Source organism: Equus przewalskii, chromosome 15 (genome assembly GCF_037783145.1).
Source record: "Equus przewalskii isolate Varuska chromosome 15, EquPr2, whole genome shotgun sequence".
Taxonomy (NCBI): Eukaryota; Metazoa; Chordata; class Mammalia; order Perissodactyla; family Equidae; genus Equus; species Equus przewalskii.
In genome coordinates this window covers 60465766-60483289 of record NC_091845.1, presented here as the reverse complement: position 1 = coordinate 60483289, position 17524 = coordinate 60465766, and the positions used below count along the sequence as shown (strand labels likewise).

General features: G+C 41.9%; 1 protein-coding gene across 39 annotated transcripts in view; it reads right to left on the bottom strand.

Moving 5' to 3' along the window:
• Positions 1-2377: 2377 nt before the first annotated feature.
• The window catches only part of THRB (thyroid hormone receptor beta), a 360916-nt gene continuing 345769 nt past the window's right edge, over positions 2378-17524 (bottom strand). For 28 of the 39 annotated variants that reach the window (XM_070577457.1, XM_070577464.1, XM_070577467.1 and 25 more), the window contains 3 exons: positions 16238-16384; positions 9486-9744; positions 2378-7214 (listed from right to left, as the gene is read on the bottom strand). In XM_070577457.1, coding sequence (XP_070433558.1) covers positions 6973-7214; positions 9486-9744; positions 16238-16384 — 648 coding nt within the window. In that variant the 3' untranslated portion in view covers positions 2378-6972. The remainder of the gene's footprint in view (positions 7215-9485; positions 9745-16237; positions 16385-17524) is intronic. The other 11 variants (XM_070577483.1, XM_070577477.1, XM_070577475.1 and 8 more) reach the window with 1 other exon arrangement.

The following is a 17524-nucleotide window of genomic DNA, read 5'->3' as shown; positions in this document are numbered from 1 at the left end:
TCTGCCTCCCTCATTGCAATTAGTATTACGAGCAAGAAAGTTAAAAGGAGATAACGAGGATGTTAGTCTGTCCTGAGAGAAGAAGAGTGTTCATTATAACTTCATCTGCTTCACTTTTCATATGCGTTGTTTTCAAAAGTGTTTGCCCCAAAGTAAAGTTTTGTGTGGAAAAAATAAAAGTTTCTATTGGCTTCTACAAAATTTTCAGCTAGATATTTGTATAGAAAAAAATTTGCCCTTGAAATGAGCCACCTATAAGAAAAAACTGATATTGTATAATTAAATGAATAGTCTATTCAGTTTTTTCAGCTACTGCAAGAAAATGTACCAAGTGGACACTTTACATGACCAGTTTGTATTAAATTCAAAGCCCCTATACATGCAAATTCAGGTTACAGTGAAATATAGGTTTAGTTGTTTGTTGATCTTCGTAATTCTCTTTGGGCCTTGAGAGCCCATATGTGCCCTTTCTCCAATCAGAAGAACTCGTTGGCTGGAGGAACCCCTGTCTCAGATCACTGCACACTGTCTAAGCTCTGTTTATTGCCCCAGGGCCCAGGGTCCCTTATTTCACTCCACTTGCCACCTCATCTGCCACCCAGTCTAAATGGGCTCTGCCCAGCTGAGGGAGTGGACACCGACTTGCCCTCCTTGGGAGATTGCTTTTGTTCCTGAAGCATGAGATGCCACAGGACCTGCTCTGTGGCCAGGCATGTACAACCTCCACTCCAAGTTTGTATCAACCTCATTTTTGATAATGGGAGATGAGAGCTGGTAGATGAATTCTCATTTCAAACATTGTTTAAACATTTGTTCAAACATTTAATGTGTCAGAACTTGTGTACATGAACCTAACAACAATTCTACTTATTTACAATGTGCCCTAAGTAGCTAAATATGAAACCAGGACGAGCTATCATCTCAAGGTGAGGAAGCAAACCAACTTTGTCTTCTGGCTCCTCTTCATTCTAGATTATTAGTATTGTCCAGTTTTGTGACATGACACCAGCTCCATAACCCAAATCAAGCCATTAGATATCACATTAGTTCTGAGTTGGCTTTGCCTGTGTAAAGGGGTAAAGAACTGTATGTAGCTGGAATATATATATAAAACTCTCCAATAGAAAATGAATAATGTAATTTCCTGGGGGAAGGAAACGTGTGCATTAGGGTGAATTTGAGAGGTACATATTGTAGAAAAGAGGTAAATATAAAAGTTATACACAGTCCTTTGAATAGAATGGGAAGAGAGAATGTAATCAGATACTTCTTGTGGAGAGTATTTATTTGGGTCACGACCTGGCCAAATTGTACTAGGCTTCCTTTGTGTTAAGGTGACTCCATTGCTGTACTGAAAACGGGTGTGCTTTCAGGTTTCACTTTTGGCATGGACATTTGTTGCCTTGGCTTGCTCGCTCTTCCTCCACACTTCTTATAGTAGCAAGGCTTAGAATGTTCTTTGAGAAATCATCCCTGCCCCAACTCTCAGTCCATAGTTTAGATGGGGCTGATTATCCCTGTTCCCTACCCCTCCCTCCTGCCCCCCCAGTTCCATGATTTCAGCAGATTAAGTTAATTAGCATATCTGTTCTCCTGAGAAAAGTGATTGGCTCAGGAATGGGCACATGACTCAGTTTGGGCCAATGAGGATTTGGCCCACCATTTGTACTGAAACTGTTGGGGAAAAACAAACTCTCTTTCCACTGGTTTGGAGCCATAAGGCTAATCTTAGAGCTACTGGGGGCCACTATAAGATAAAAGGCTTTGTGAGCATGAAGTCTACCTGAAGGAAATTTCTGCAGAGGAAAATCTACACAGAGAGATGAAAAGAGGCACTTCCTGACAATACTGAGTGAGCACCCAGACTCAGTCATGCCTGAAGCTACCTTACCCTTGGACTTTCCAGATATTACAGTCAAGAAATTCCCTTTATGCTTAAGCCAGTTTGATTTAGCTTTCTGTCACTCATCACAGAAAGAGTCTCAACATGTGTTCAGGGCAATGGGGATTGAGATATATGTTGATAGTGTATTAGTACAATATTAGTATTATATTAGTATAATTCCACTAATAATACTCTGAAACATTTCGTTATAAGATTATAGTCCTTGAGCTGCAAAAACTTAACTCTTCACTCCTCACCCCATCTTTGTGGTCCCTTCAAAGAGGTAATCCTTCATCAGCCTTTTCCTTCTCTCTTTCCCTTCCCCCGACACCAGCCTCCCAAGAAATTTGCATATTCTAGTAGATGTTTATGAAACTAATGCCCTTATATCTGCATTTCCCTCCTTTTGGAAGCAGCTGAGATGAGAAGAGCAGGCAACTCAGTTCCTATTTAGAAAATAATAATATGTAAAGAAAGAGACAGGAAAGTATATCCATTATAAGCTTTTTCTTTTTTTCTTTTTTAGAATTGAAGCTTATGAGTTTATCTATGCCCACTATATTCATAATTACAATTTAATATCTGCATACAAAAGCTATGTAAAAATCCATTTTTCCCAAATATACAAATTTTCTTTTCAGAGAGTTTAAAACATTTTGATCACAGATTTCAACAGAGTTTTAGGCTGAAAGAAAATATTACCAGTCTAGCAATATCACTTAACACTGTTTGCAAAACAAATCTTCTGATGACTGTAAATCTTTTCCTATTCTGTAGTATTTTCCTGATTCACAGGGCATGAAAATGTTATGGGGGAAAAAGGTGTTTTCTCTGAAGAAGGCATGGAGAACTAATTTGGCTCTATAATCAAATGAAAAATGCCAAGTTATTTAGGAAGAACCAAAAGAAAAAAGTGGCATAATGTCAGCTCATTCATGCCCTGGTATCTTCTATGTCAACAATACATGTGTAATTAAGCAGAGTGTCTTCTTTTGTCTTACATTGTGCTCCATAATTTACATGACTATTATCTGCATCCTGAGGACGACAGATTTACATTTGATTGTCTTGTGCATAAGGTGGGTCAGCTTCAACTGTGCAACAGAAAGCCACAAACAGCGTTTTACCTGCACGATATTGCTTTTGAAGGCGGCATTAATTAATGTGGAAACACACTAGAAATGCACACTTTTTGCATTTGCAAACATTTATACAGCACAGTAAAAATTCTGTGATAAGGCCAAACCTTTTTTTCCCCCCCAGTCTGTTTTTTTGTTTGTGTTTTTAATGTACTTTTTTTTTTAAAGATTAAAGTAAAATGTTTCAATTGTAAAAAATACACACCGGGCAAATCCTTACCTGGATAATAAATATCTACATCACAGTACAATAAAATTTCTTCTCTATAAAATTTAAATATGGATTATAGTCTATCACTATCAAAAGAAACACTATGCTAATATTTCCATATTATTAAAATAACAGGAAAAATTACAAGCTTATTTTAGAACGTGGTGCCATAGCCGGTGGAAAGGGCAAAGAGATTCAAATGTCCGTAAGCACTCCCCTTTTGGAGAGGAACTGTGGCTTGGTTATTTACTTAAATTCAGTTTATGAAAAAGGTTTAGCCTTACAAACGCTGGCTACATTTCAAAAAACCATAAGACCGATTTCATAATTTATGACTCATGCAGCAAAAGGTCAATATGACACGAATAGGTTAGAGTTCCGTAGAATAAAAATGTATCACTGACAATGACATGCTTTGAGTGTGCTCAGCAGTTGCGTGGAGCCTGAGTCTGTGGGGGTTGGGGGTTAGTATTGAGGAGGGGCCAAGGCTTGCACACCTGTTCACGGAAGAGCAATGAGAATGGCGTTGCTGGAGCAGAGCTGAGCCTGGTGGTCCACTCGATGACCATGCTGCCAATGGAAGAGGTGTCACTCGGGGCACAGGTGAGGGGACAGCACTGGGCTGAGGCATCAACACGGCAAGCGCGTCATTGAGGACTGAGGCTCATTTGACTAGAAAAAGCTCTGAGGCGGCACATGGTGTTTTGAGCAGAATCATAAAGAAGAAAAGATCTTACTTTTTTCACTATTTCTGGAAATACTGCACGTCTAAATTGAAGAGTAAAGTACACTTGAGGGTTATGAAGACACCCTCCCCACCCCACACCACTCATCTCGAAAAGTTAAGTGATTTATAAATAAGAATCCCAGTTGTACAGGTGTGTTCTCCTCTGCTGGGCTATCTCCCCGCTGTGAGGGGTTTCAATCAAGTCCACACTTGGTCTGAAAGTTCAGACAATATAAGAAAAAAAGTTAAAAAAATAATCCAAAGCAAATCCCTCCTAATCAAGTTTTATGAGATGGAGTCTTGAGATGCACTACGTACCTCAGTTACAGAAGAAACGAGTCACTTCGACCACTGGGGTCAGGAGCCTTTGAGTCCTTATAGCCTTTCCTTTCAACCTAAAGTACTTTAAGGCATGTCCTACTCAGCTTCAAGTATTCAGCCTTCAACAAGATTTTTAGATCAGCGGTTTGCCTGTTTAGGGCAATCATTCAAGGAGCCGAGGACCAAACATAAATTTACGTGGGGCTGGCTGGATTACTGTAGATAGACTGTACCATTTGGCCAATGCCCAATCATAGTTAATTGTCAAAGCATCCCAATGTACCTTAAGAACAGGCTCTGTCCATACATTCAAATCTGGGAGTGTCTGATGTACTGGGGAATCTCTGACAAATTGAGGAAACTTTCCCGGGACATCTTGATGCCCAAGGAGTCTATGAACCCTCCAGTGCCCACCTGTTTGCCTTCCTCTCCTTCCCTTCTGAGGGAAAGCTTGCTCCACACCGCAAAGCTTAGTTATTCTGGAACTAGAAGGTGATTGATGAAGCGGTCATGTTTGAAGGAGTAGTTCTTCAACAAGAGAGGGAGCTGAGATGTTAATAAAGCACAGACTTAAGGAGACGGGCTAGAGGGCTGTCTAGAGAGAAGAAAACCAAAAAAACTGTCTGTAGATAAAGTCAAAGCAGGTAATCTACCCAAGAACTTCATGTTTATAACTTTAATCTCTTCACCTACTTCCTTTCTCTGGTTAGCAAGTTCCATAGTGATGTTCTTTTTCCTTTTCCCCAGAAGCCAGTATAATTGTTTCAGTGCATTAAACATATCATTTTCCTCCCAGATTGTTTCCAATGCTGTTCATCTCCTTTTTCCAAGGCCATGCTGCATTTCTCTAAAGTTGATTAGTACGTCAAATTCTTATTTTGAATGAATACTAAATATACTTTTCTTAACTGTTAAGAGGGACATAATTTTTGTCTAATAAAGCTAGAAATTTGAATATGAAAGAAATAATCAAAAGAACCAGGTTCTCCCCCCCTTGAAATTAGTACAATATTAAGGATGGGAAGGATTTTAGAGTTCATGACTTATTCACCAGGTGAGAAAACCAAGACCCAAAGTCACAAATCTACAAGTCGACAGAGCACAAACTAGAACTTATGCACCCTGACTTCTGGGCCAATTAAAAAAAATTAGTCCACTTGGTTTTCACAGTGACTTTCATTCTTTTGTTTTTAGGTAAATCTTACTGATATGGCTTATTTTCCCCAATATTTCCAGGATAAGGCAGTACAAGGCAAGCAAAGGAATAGTTTATGACTACTATCCAGTGAAGAATGAGATACATTCAATTGCATGGGAACATTCTTTGCCCATTTTCTGACACTGAAGGGATCAAGGGTTACCATTTATTTTCCGAGCACAAGCTACTCCAGTGTTTGCCATTGGGGAGGAGGGCTGGGCAGGGAAGGTGAGTGAGGGTTCGTGTATATGGCGGCAGGACTGTTGAATATATGTCAGGGCAATGATATAAGAGGGACGGAGTGGGTCAGTCTTTGTTTAGCGACAGTCCAGCCTCAGAGTCAGAGGGAAAAGGGGACTAGACAGTATTTGTGAGTAGAGCAAAGAGCTTGAGGATCTAAGACCAGAAGGAAGCATCCCCAAACCATCAGTCCATGCAGGGGGCTCTCAGAACACGGCATTTCCTTCAACCCAGAATATAACCACCTTAATCTCTCCTTAGAATTCCTCCAGAACAAGTCTCAAATTTCAGCTTGTTCTTTCTCCTTGATTAGAAGATTTGATCCGTAGGGAAATCTGTTGTCAGCTTAGCAAAGATGCAATCAGGATAAATAACTTCAGGAGTTTGGGAGATGACAGATCAGATGTCATTGAAAAGTGATGATGCTTTGTAAATAGGTTTGATTTCTGTGGAAATTTTTCTCTGAGCCTAAGCTGTAAAGAAGCCTTCCTCCTATGAGGTAATACTATGTGAATTTTTGGAAACTGTTGAATCACTGACATTGGTGAAGATTTCTAATTTCTTTGGGCTCACTGAAGAAAATTGTTTTCCTTGTTGGTTTCAGTCAAATACCTGCCCATCTTTGAGTCACACCCTTGTATGATTTGAATTCAATCATACGATTATAAAAATTGATATTTTGGGAACAAATATTCCTGTACATTCCAAGTTATGCTGCTAGGAGAGAATGAAGACTGCTGAAAACATCATGCTCTTGAACAGATAAAAATTTGTTGAGACCTTTCCCTAGAAAGTTGAAAACCCACATCTAACCAAAGGTGGTGTGTGCCCTGCTAACTTGAGCCCTGCAAAAAGCAGGATTGGATCAAGATGACCACATTATGTTGATTTTAAGGCTTCTTTAGTCTTCTGCTGTGCCATTTTGCTTGCTTGAGTCTCTGACCAGGGACAGATGGGAGCTGGTGATGGCTTGTTGCTGGTGAATTAATGATTGTCCCCACCCCCACCTCCACAACTGTAAAACCTTCAAAGCATTCACATCAAAGGACTGGAGAACAAAATGCAATAGTTACAAGTACCCGCATTTGAGGGGCAATTTCATCCATGTCTATGCCAAGGACTACCTTCTTTTATCCCCAAACAATCCCTCCCAACACAAAGCAACAAAGGAACAAACAAAAAAGAGCTAGGCAATGGAATGAAATGACACCCAGTAGTGCTGTGGGAATTATGAGAATGAATTCAGTCAATCTAATCTTCGAACACTTCCAAGAACAACGGGGGGAAGAGTTCCGTGGGGCATTCCACCTTCATGTGCAGGAAGCGGCTGGCATGGCAGGCTCCAATCATCCGCAGGTCTGTCACCTTCATCAGGAGTTTTGGCCAAAAGTGTGTCACGTGATGTTTTCGGTAATTGATATAGTGTTCAAAGGCCAGCAGGAAACTATCTTGGTATTTTTCTATCCTCTCAACACAGGCAAGCCCTGGGCGATCTGAGAGGAAGAAAGAAGATGGATGTTAAGTCAGAGGCAGCAAGGAGACTTGTCTAATTCAAGTCTTTTAGTGTGAAGTGGCCAGATCTGGGGACTTCTCGATCCTAGGAATGACCATAGATGTAACATGAACTCTGGAGCATAAGGCACCAAGATACTGGGGAGTGGCATCATTTATATGAAGGGAATAGATGCTTTGTTCATCTCTGTTTTAGACAAATCACCTCCTTGGCTGTGAACAGTGATGTCTCCCTCCAGGGTACCAAAGGAGAAGCCCTACCTGGAGGGCTGAAATACTCTGCATAATGAGGGGAAAGATTTTGAGTTTCTGCTGGCTGCCTGGGAGAGAGGGGAGGACAAGCATGGACGTGCAGAGATGGGGGAGATGTGAAAAGAGGTTAGGAACATCTCAGGAGGCCGGGATGCCAAAGGGGGAAAGTTGGACCCTAAGAGATTCCCATGAAGACAAAGAGGCACAATATCCAATTTTAGTTGTTTGCCAGGCTGTAATGACACTCCTTCCCTTCCTCTACACCTTCAGTAAAATTACTACGTGTGGCAGCCTTGTGTTCGTGGTGCCTTGGGAATTACAATGAAAAGAAAAGAGGACGTGAGCCATGCTAGAGTCACCCTGTGCAGAGAAGAGAAGAGTCACAGTGGGAAGCAGGAGTAAGGGGAGACCGTGATGGTGTCTGGGAAATCTTCCCAAGTCTTGGGAGGACCACTGGTTCCCACAATATTTGGGAGGCGACTCAAGGCAGTTTCGAGAAATGATAAAGGGGTGTCACGAGAAGGCTGGATGACTGTGGAACATCCAGGCTGCAAACACTAGGTTACAAAAGTAATTTATAAACCTGGATGAATTCCTCATTTAGCTCCAGGAAGTCCTACCATCCCCCTGCCCAGTTCTCCTGAGGGTGCTCTTTGTAGCTCTGATCAAATAAATTCACACTCCAAGTGTCCAGTTAGTGAAGTATGTGTATTAGCAAAAATCTAGAGTTCTGCTTAATCTGAAAGGAAGGATCAGGGCTGATGTCTCAATCCATCCTTCTGAGTCTAAACAAAAATCTATGGGCTTTTGGACTCCTTATTTGGCTCAAAGTGCAATTTGTGCATTTTTATTTTGTGGTTTCCTTAATTTTTGACAATTCTGCTCTATTCACTCCCTCTCTCTTCCTCTTTCCTGTCTTCTCTCTTTCTTTGAGTGTGCCAGAAGAATTCTCCACAGGAGCCTTTAACTTTTGATCCAAACAGAAAATGAACATAATATTGCTCTGGATGTATTCCTTCAAAGGGAAAAAATAATCTGAATTTGTCAAAACTCTGCCCTTTGATGAGAGAGAGATAAAGACAAGGTGGTCATATAAATGATATAGAGAAGATGAATGGACATTTTGATGATGCTAAGTTGTACTAAACATGTTTATGAATAAACATTTTAAAGGTTAAAGACTGTCTTTAACTCCTTAAGACAAAATTTCTCAAAGATATGTCTTTTGGATCATTTTCAGTTTAGCTCTCTGCTTATCACTGCAGGACCAAGGGTCTTAGCAGTAGTAGTTTCTGGAAAAGTCTTTGAAGAAAAGGCCTAAGATATTCTGTAACAGAAATGCCAAACAAAACAATAGGGCTTAGAAGATAATACTGAGGAGGCGTTGGAGACTCAGAGCAGCTAAAAAATTGCCTTGAATCCCCCCTCCAGGAATGTAATTCCCATGTATTTAGTTCAATTTCTTTATTTTAAAGGACACTGAAGCCCTGCTAGAGGAGAGGCTGCATGGAGAAAGGCCTAGAGCCTTGTTTGATGTCTCAGCCCCAAACCTAGCCATTTTGGATGTGGGGTGATATGCTAAAGCAATAAATAATTGAAACTTAAGTTGTAGCCAAGCTATGAAGAAATTCTAGCTCTCACTCATGGTTTCCTCACACAGAACTTAATAAAGAATGGTGTGGTCCCTCATACCCATATCCAGAAAACCAAAAGGGAGTAGGGTTGGCTAACTATCATGAGGAGACTGGGTAGGCCCATTGAAGGTGGATCATTCCATATAATCTGTAAGATAGCTCTGTTGGTTCCTTCCCACTACTCTGGGAGACTGCAAAAAGCATCAGACATCTGACACAATCCTTCAGTTCCCAGTCCACTGGCAAACCCAGAATTCCTCGCTGAAGGAGAGTGAGCTGTGATTTTGAAGCTAAATGGGCACTGAAAACTCATCAAGTGATTTGAATCAGCACCAGATGCCTAGTAATGAGTCTGGGCATACTCACCTGAAGACATCAGCAGGACAGCCTGAAGGAGAGCTACTTCAGTGTCATCCAGGTTGAAAGAAGACAGCGACATGCCCAGGTCAAAGATGGCATCCGACACCACCCCTAGACCCCCATTTTTCAGCTGGCCCCGTGTCACTGCCATTTCCCCATTCAGGGTTAAAGTCTCACTTTCTGGGTCGTAGCGCACAGCCGCGCGAAGAGACATGATTTCCATGCAGCAGCCTTTGAGGAGGATGATCTGGTCTTCACATGGCAGCTGAAAAGAACCAGCCCACATCAGCAGAGAACAAGCGGACACATGGCAGGCAGGAACAACACTCGGCATCTTAGCGGCAACAGGAACAACATCCTGTGATTGACACTAGTCCGGCGCTCTTCCAGCCTGTGGCTTTCCCTTCCTACCTGGCTGCAGACTTTCAACAACCATTTCTCATACTCCATGTTGGTCTAATTTTCACCAACTTTAATCCCAGTAGTTTGCATTTCTTTCATGATAGACATAGAGCTCCAACTGGTATTACAGTCACTTGTGAAACTGATAATCCCTTACTCAGGGCTTTGCATTATAACCCAACTGGTAACTGCTTGAGAGCAGGGTTTATGTTAAACTTACCAACATTTTTGTCTTGTAGCTCTAATAGACAACAGCTAACTATACTGTTTAGCTGGCAACTGTGCTTCTCTTTGTTTTTTGAAGCAACTTTGCTCCTTGAGTCTCTTAAAAAGCACAGAGCTAGAAGGTAGCTTACAGACGCATGTTACCCATGAGGCCCTGGGATGCAAAAGCTTTGCCAAGCTCACCCTGTGAGTTAGGGGCAGAGATGAGAGATGAGAATTCAGACCTCCTGGCTCCTAGGGTTTTGTTCTTCTCAGTACCTCAGGCAGCAGAATGACTCCACACACTGGATCTTTCTGCTGGTGGTGTAATCTCATTTTAAGCTCATTCGGTTGCCCTGTTTATTAGGATTTGTGATAACATTAATAATAAACTTAAAAAAGAGAACTTTCCTAAGCAAAATAATAAAAAAATCAGAGTTTTATTTTCTGGAGGGGAAGAATGTTTAATTAAATGCCATTATCAAAATAGTTTGAAAGGCTATTAGCTAATGGGTGTTTTTGATGCATTGGGCATCATGCTACGATTTACGTGCGTCATCTTATTTAATCTTCACAGCAATGCAGTGAGGTAAATATTCTAATTCCAGTTTTATTTACAGATGTGGAAATCCAGGCACTGAGAGTTTGAGTAACATGCTTGGGGGTCACATGAATGTTTTGTGGGTGAGGCTAGGATGTGAAGCCAGATCTGTTAGAATCGGAAGCCAAGAGAAGAAGAGAATACACCCTTTTGAAGTACTTTGGATGTGACTAAGTTTCCATAAACAATGAAGATGTAAATTACACATAATTTCCCTCTCTTCATTAAAGCGGGTACAAATTCTTTTTGGGAATTACTGTCGGCAACAGTCGACTGGTTCAATTTAGGTTATTATACAAAACCGAAAGAAATATTACTGAATAACATTTAAAATACTGGGTCTTTAATATTTTTCACCAACTCGACCTAGGCACCTTACCATTTAATTTGAAATTGCTTAGCTTTTTCTACAGAATAAAAGTCACTTCATATTTGGTTCTGCAATCTGTACATGTGAATTCTCTCCTTCCACTTGACAAATAGAAATGGCAAGCAATAGGATATATTGGAGTATACGAGGAAGCCATTTGGTGTAAACCTAATTCGGCCTGACTTTGTTTTTCCCAAAAGGGCCTGACATGGCCATTGAGCATGCATTGTATATCTGCTTAAGCCTTTGCTATGTCCCACAGACAAGAACAAATGCCCTTAAGATAAAGGTGCAACTTCCCCCTACATTGGCATTTCCTTAAGGATAAGCATCTCTCCCTAGTCTAGGAACTGATTGCTGCACTCACCTGAGACCACTCAGCTTGAGACAACAGATCTGCCACCCTGCTGTGTCTACCCAGACAGCCGACCTACTACCTTCTCTGTCCATCAATCGCTGTGCTGACAGAGCAGTTTTGTGACTACTGTAAAAGGGACATTTCAATCATATGTGAAACATCCTCTTTGAGAGTATATAACCACTCTGTACACCCCAGTTCTTTGGTGCCCTTCTTTCCTTCAGGAAGGCAGGCCCCGGGCTATGGTCCTCACATTTTGGCTCAGAATAAACTTACCCAAATTTTCATTTATAGTTGGTTATGGATTATTTTCATTGACACACTCATTGAAAAAAAAATGACCTTGATTTGATTTATTTAGGTTCTAATTTGTACTCCTCAATTACATGCTTGGATTCCTGACCTGAGAGTATGGTAGGAAATAGGAAACCCAAGCTTGGATGGATCCTCCACAGGGAAGATGGAGAATTGGCTGAAGTGGGCAGAGGCTGGCTTTAATGCCTAGGACAGTGGTTCTGACTTCAGCCCCATCAGGATCACCTGAGGGCTTGTTAAACACACATTGCTGGCCCCACCCTTTGAGTTTCTGCATTTCTCCAAGATCCCAGGTGATGCACATGCTGCTAGTTGGGGACCCCACTCTTGAGCACCACAGGCATGGAATAGCAAAGAGAAATTTCTAACCACATCAAACCATTTATTATTATTTTTATCTGTAACAAAGTATGCAAACTTGGGCAGGCCCATCTTTGTGGCCACGTCTGATTATAGGTGAAGTAGAAGTTTTCTTTTTAAAACTTCCTAACTGTTGATCAGTTCAAATTTAAATTCAAGTTGAATAAGTATTTGTCAAGGATCACCAACAGTTTAAAAACTAGGCCAGATGCCTTTTCCTTTAAGACAGGTTTGTAGGATCCTGGCGAGATTTGTTTCAACACGTGAGCAAATAAACTCTTAGTCACCTGCCAAAATTCTTTCATTGTGAGAATGCTCGAAGAAAGGCATGACAGGCAGAGATGCAGGGTTCCTCCCACAGTCTCTTCCTGTCTCCTTAGGAGAACAAGACTCAGGTTGATTGGCAAAGATGACAGTACCCCGCACTCTATAAGTGGTCCTTATGTGTGTTTTTGGCAGCTCTTCCTGCGATGATTTTAGATGGTTTGAAGCTCTAGATGTCCACCAACCTTGTCTGGTGCGTTGGCATGGATCTTAGCAGAAAATACCGTGAGCACAATTTGAACGGCAGATGCATCAAACTGCCTCTGGCAAGAAACCTCTGGCTGTTGAGACCACCAGGGATCTCCACCCACTTCACAGGTAGCTCAGGGGCCTACACAGTTCATTTCCCTCTTTGGGGTTCCAAAGGGCCGATGAAAGGCAAAGGTCCTCAGGAAGCAAAAAACACCAGAAACATACGCATCTCTGCTATAAAAGTTGTGGAAATTGATAAAAGAAACCTTAACTAAAGTGGAATTAGGAAGGCCTGTAGGGGGAGCTCTCAAGCTCTCAAGCCCTATCACACATCATCAATTACATCAAACAGGAAGAGATGGACGATTGCATCTTGTACAGGGAGTAAAACTACTTTACTATTGAAGGAAGATTTCTCACCCCACCGGACAATAGCCCAGCCAGTGAGAAATGCTGCAGCTCAGCCAATAAGCCATCGCTGCCCTAAACTGTTACTTTCTCCCATTGGACTTTCCTTTAGAAAGGCCCCACTCCTACTCCCCCTTTTTCTCTCTAGCACGCACATCCTGAATTGTAATTCTTTTGGCTCTTCCTGAATAAACTCATTATGAGGATAAAATAACAGGCAAATTTGCTTTTTAAGTTGACAAAGTAGCTCCCCCCTGCTTTTTTTTTCTTTTTTTGCAGTTTAGAGACTACAAAATATCAAGGTTGAAAGAGAGATGGAAGCTTGACTTTGAAGCAGTCTTAAACTTCTGAGGGACACTTGGAGAAGCTTGATACAACCCATGCTTGAAAATTCCGTGTTGACCCCTCATCCCTGCCATGGACATAAGTGCATGGTGTGTGTGTTACTGGTGGTGCAGATGGATTCTTTTCTCTCTGTCTTTAACTGAAATCTCTCTCAGGGGTTGGCTTACATGAGCTTTACTTTTTTTGTGCTGAAGAAAATTGGCCTTAAGCTAACATCTGTGCCAATCTTCCTCTGTTTTGTATGTGGATTGCTGCCACAGCATGGCTGCTGATGAGTGGTGTAGGTTTGAGCCTGGAAACTAAACCTGGGCTAGTGAAGTGGAACACGCTGCACTTAACCAACGGGCCACGGGGCTGGCCCCTACATTTTTTAAAAGACATTTTTGGTGGGTATTCAAAGGGGAACACATGACTGGCAGGCTAGCTCAAGTTGTAGGGGTAGCAAACTCAATACAATTCCTTTTTGGACATCAAGGACTAGGGGATGAGGGGCACAGCCTGGAGAAAGAAAGCCAAGAGAGGTCCAGGAAAAGACTCAACCCAATGAACAAAAAAGAAAGATGGTACCTAGAGTTGACAAGAATGAGAGGAAACAAGCAGTCTTGGTGCAGACATGAGAGTGTATACCCTCCTTGAGGGCCTTTCAGCAACACATATCGAATGCCTTAAAAGGCATCTATACCTTGGTTCTTAAATTCTACTTTTAGAATTTGCCTTTAGGAAATAGTCAGTGTTGTGAGCAGGGCATAGGCACCAGAATGTTCACTGCAGAATATTTATATTAGTGAAAAATTGGAAATGAATTAAAGATCCAGTAAAAACAGACAGCCTAAATTATGATAGATCTATTCTTTGGAATACTATGAGGTCATCAAAAATTATTTTGTGAAAGAATACTTAAATGATGTGTTCTACAGTTGAGGGTAAAAAGCTAAGTACAACAGGGTGCTGATAACGTTCTGTTTCTGTTTCTTGGTGCTGAATACGTGGATGTGTTAAGTCTGTGAAAAGTCATTGAGTTACACCCTTATGATATGTACTCCTTACTCTTTAATAAAAAGTTAAAAAGGCAGTTTTATAAATAGAAAGAACATTATGGTATAAATTATATTAATATATTTCATATATATGTATGTGTGTATATATATGAGTGTGTATACACACATGTATTTGAAAAAAGACTGCAATAGGCTCCAAAATGTCAGCAGTTTATCTCTTAGTGGTGTTATCATGAATCATTACCATTATTATGCTTTATAAATCTCCAATAAATAGGTATTTTTTTGAAATAGCCTCCAAAACTTTAATAAATGTTAATTAAAAAAAAAAGATGGTAAGAGGCATGGAAAGCTCCACACCAAATACAGAGGTCAAAGTTCCTTCTCCAGGACTTATGGGTTCCCCTGGGGGTGGGATATGACGTGGTTCCTACTGCAGGGCTGCTGGGCCAGCACATCAGGAAGCCCGGCCCTCACCACACGGAAGCCGGGGTAAGAGGGAGGCATCCCCTCTCTCTCAGCTCTGTCTGGGGGTCAGATACCTGTGTCCTGAAGCCCACTGCTCTGTCCTTCTGGGTCTGGCTTCTGCAGAGGCTCAGAACTAGGCAATGAGAAGTGTCCCCATCAGTGTCTGAGGTCTCTCAGACTCTAGCTGGGCTCGCAGTATTGCAAACTCAAGGACACAAGTGAGCTGGAAGCCAAGGCTGGACGGAATCATTACAGGTGAGGAGACTCAGTTTCTTTCTAGTGAGACTAGATTCACTCCTCCCTTGGGTAGCTTATGTAAGAGGCTCACAGCAGGATGTGGCCCTCTCTATTTGCTATCTTTCTGGGCTCCTTGGAACTGTGAAGAACAATAGATTGGCACCCGGTGGGGTTTTTCAAAGGGAAAAATTCTCCAGAAAACATACCCACAGAAATCAACCCTACTTGATTCAAAAAAAAGGAAGGTAGAGGCAGGATGGTAATGTAACAGCAGTATTAACAGCTAACATTTGCGGACTACTTATGACCCAGGCACTGTCTCAGCACTTTACATATATTGTCCCATTTAAAAATTCCAACAGCTCTAAGAAGTAGATACTATTATGATTCCCATTTTAAAGATGAAATAACCAAGGTTTGAAGGCATTTAATAACGTATCTAGGATTCTTGCCCATGCAGCTGGCTACAGAGCCCACGCTCTCAGCTACCACACAATAGGACTGCTAAGGTTAGTGTCTCAAAGGGAAAGTGCGAGCGAGCCCTTGCGGGGGAGCTCTTCAGGATGCCTTGGAGGTGGGGCAAGACAAGGCGAGCATATATGAAAAGAGGGAAGATTTAAGGAGATATTATGATCCTTGCTCTGTGAGCAACATTTAACTTATTCTTGAGGATTAAGAAACAATCGCATAGCCATCTTGCTGGAATAAGTAGTGGAAAGAATATAGACTTAGACTCAAACTATGGCCCACGTTTGGATAAGTTAACTTAATCTCTTTGATCTTAATTTTCCCCAATTGTAAAATGGGGCTAATCAGAGCTATCCTGCAGATCTGTTATAAGGACTGGATTCAATGTGGGCAAACTTAAGCATGGTAACTGGGACATCATAGGTGCTGAATGAACGGAAGGATTGTTATCATACTTCCTTGTGCCTGGAGTGGGTGGGTGGATAGGATCTTCATTGACCCCTCATGGACAAGCTAATGAATGGTGACTGAACAGAGAATGTGGGGACATAAAAAGGAAACAGGGTGCATTTTCATTTTGTACTGATATTGCTTTCATATGACTAAGTCCCTCCTAATTAATATTAAATTATAAATGATACTCAGTATTCCTGGAAATTGATGGAACTAAAATGAAAAGTAATGCAGAAGGAAAAACAATTTCCTCACCTCACAAAACATAGGCAACTTTTTGGCAAAGTCCACCACTCTTGTAATTGCTGGTGTGATGATTTTTGTAAAATGGCTGAAGGCTTCCAAGTCAACCTTTCCACCTTCTGGGGCATTTACTATTGGTGCTTGTCCAATATCTTCTGGCTAAGGAGGAGAACAAGAAAGATTTAAATGAAGAAGTTGAAGGGATCTTTATGTATCATAGTTCTCACAGGGCAGAAAAGCTCTTCTGAAATGCATACTGTACAGTGTCCAGTTTTCACATTGTTTATTAACAAACTGTACAGTTTTCACATTGTTTAGTTCTCTGAGCAAAGATATATGTGTTGGCCATTGCTTTAAGAGGCCCCTGTGATAATGTTCACAGGACTGTTGCTGCAGGAAGAAGGAAAGAGGGAGAGAGAGAGAAAGGGGGTGGGTAACAACAGGAATTTGGGTTCTGCTTCGGAATGCTCAAAGGGTGATACTTATGCCAGGTGACATCAATTCTAGGGGCTCTTGGTGGCGTTTTCAGAACACTGCACCTTCTGGTGTGTGTCTTTGTGTGGGAGGTGGGCACAGTGTGGGCAGTGATGGAGGAGCCCTGGCAAACAGCACTCTGGATTCATTCTTGCTTCTGACCCAGCTGCCGGGGCTCAAAGTTCCTGTTTGCCCGTCAGACTCCAGCTGAAGGAAGTCTCAGCAGGCTGAGGGGAAGATCTCTAGGTTGCTGATAGGAACCGAGTTGTGCAAACCTGGCAAACTTTAGGGCAGAGTAGGGAATTCACTAGTAGTCAATGTTCCCAGGGGACTTGCAGTTCATTTGCCCAAGAACAATCCATGCCCTTGCCGCTCACAGGGTGGCATAGCAGCTTGGGTGTCACCTGGGGACTTGTTAGAAATGCAGAATCTCAGTCCTCTCCACAGAGCTACTGGTACAGAATCAGTATATTAGCAAGGACCCCAGGTGGTGATGCTCACCTTAGGCACCCCGATGTCCACTGGAGCTACCTAGCTCCTTAGCCTGGCGTTCCCTGACCACCATGGTGTGGCCTCTCTCATGTATCTCCTGTTGTCACCAGTACTTCCTGCCAGGAACAGTCCTCTCCATTGCCCTTTCTTGTCATTGTGATAATAATAATCACCATTTGTCTGTGGCCGACAAGCGAGCCAGCCCCTTGGAGCGCATGATCTCAGGTAGTTCTCACACAATTCCTGATTGGCAGATGAGCAAACAAGGGCTAAGGGAGGTTAAGCACAATCCCTTGAGGCCAGGATTGGGCTCTCAGTCACCCAGACTCCCAC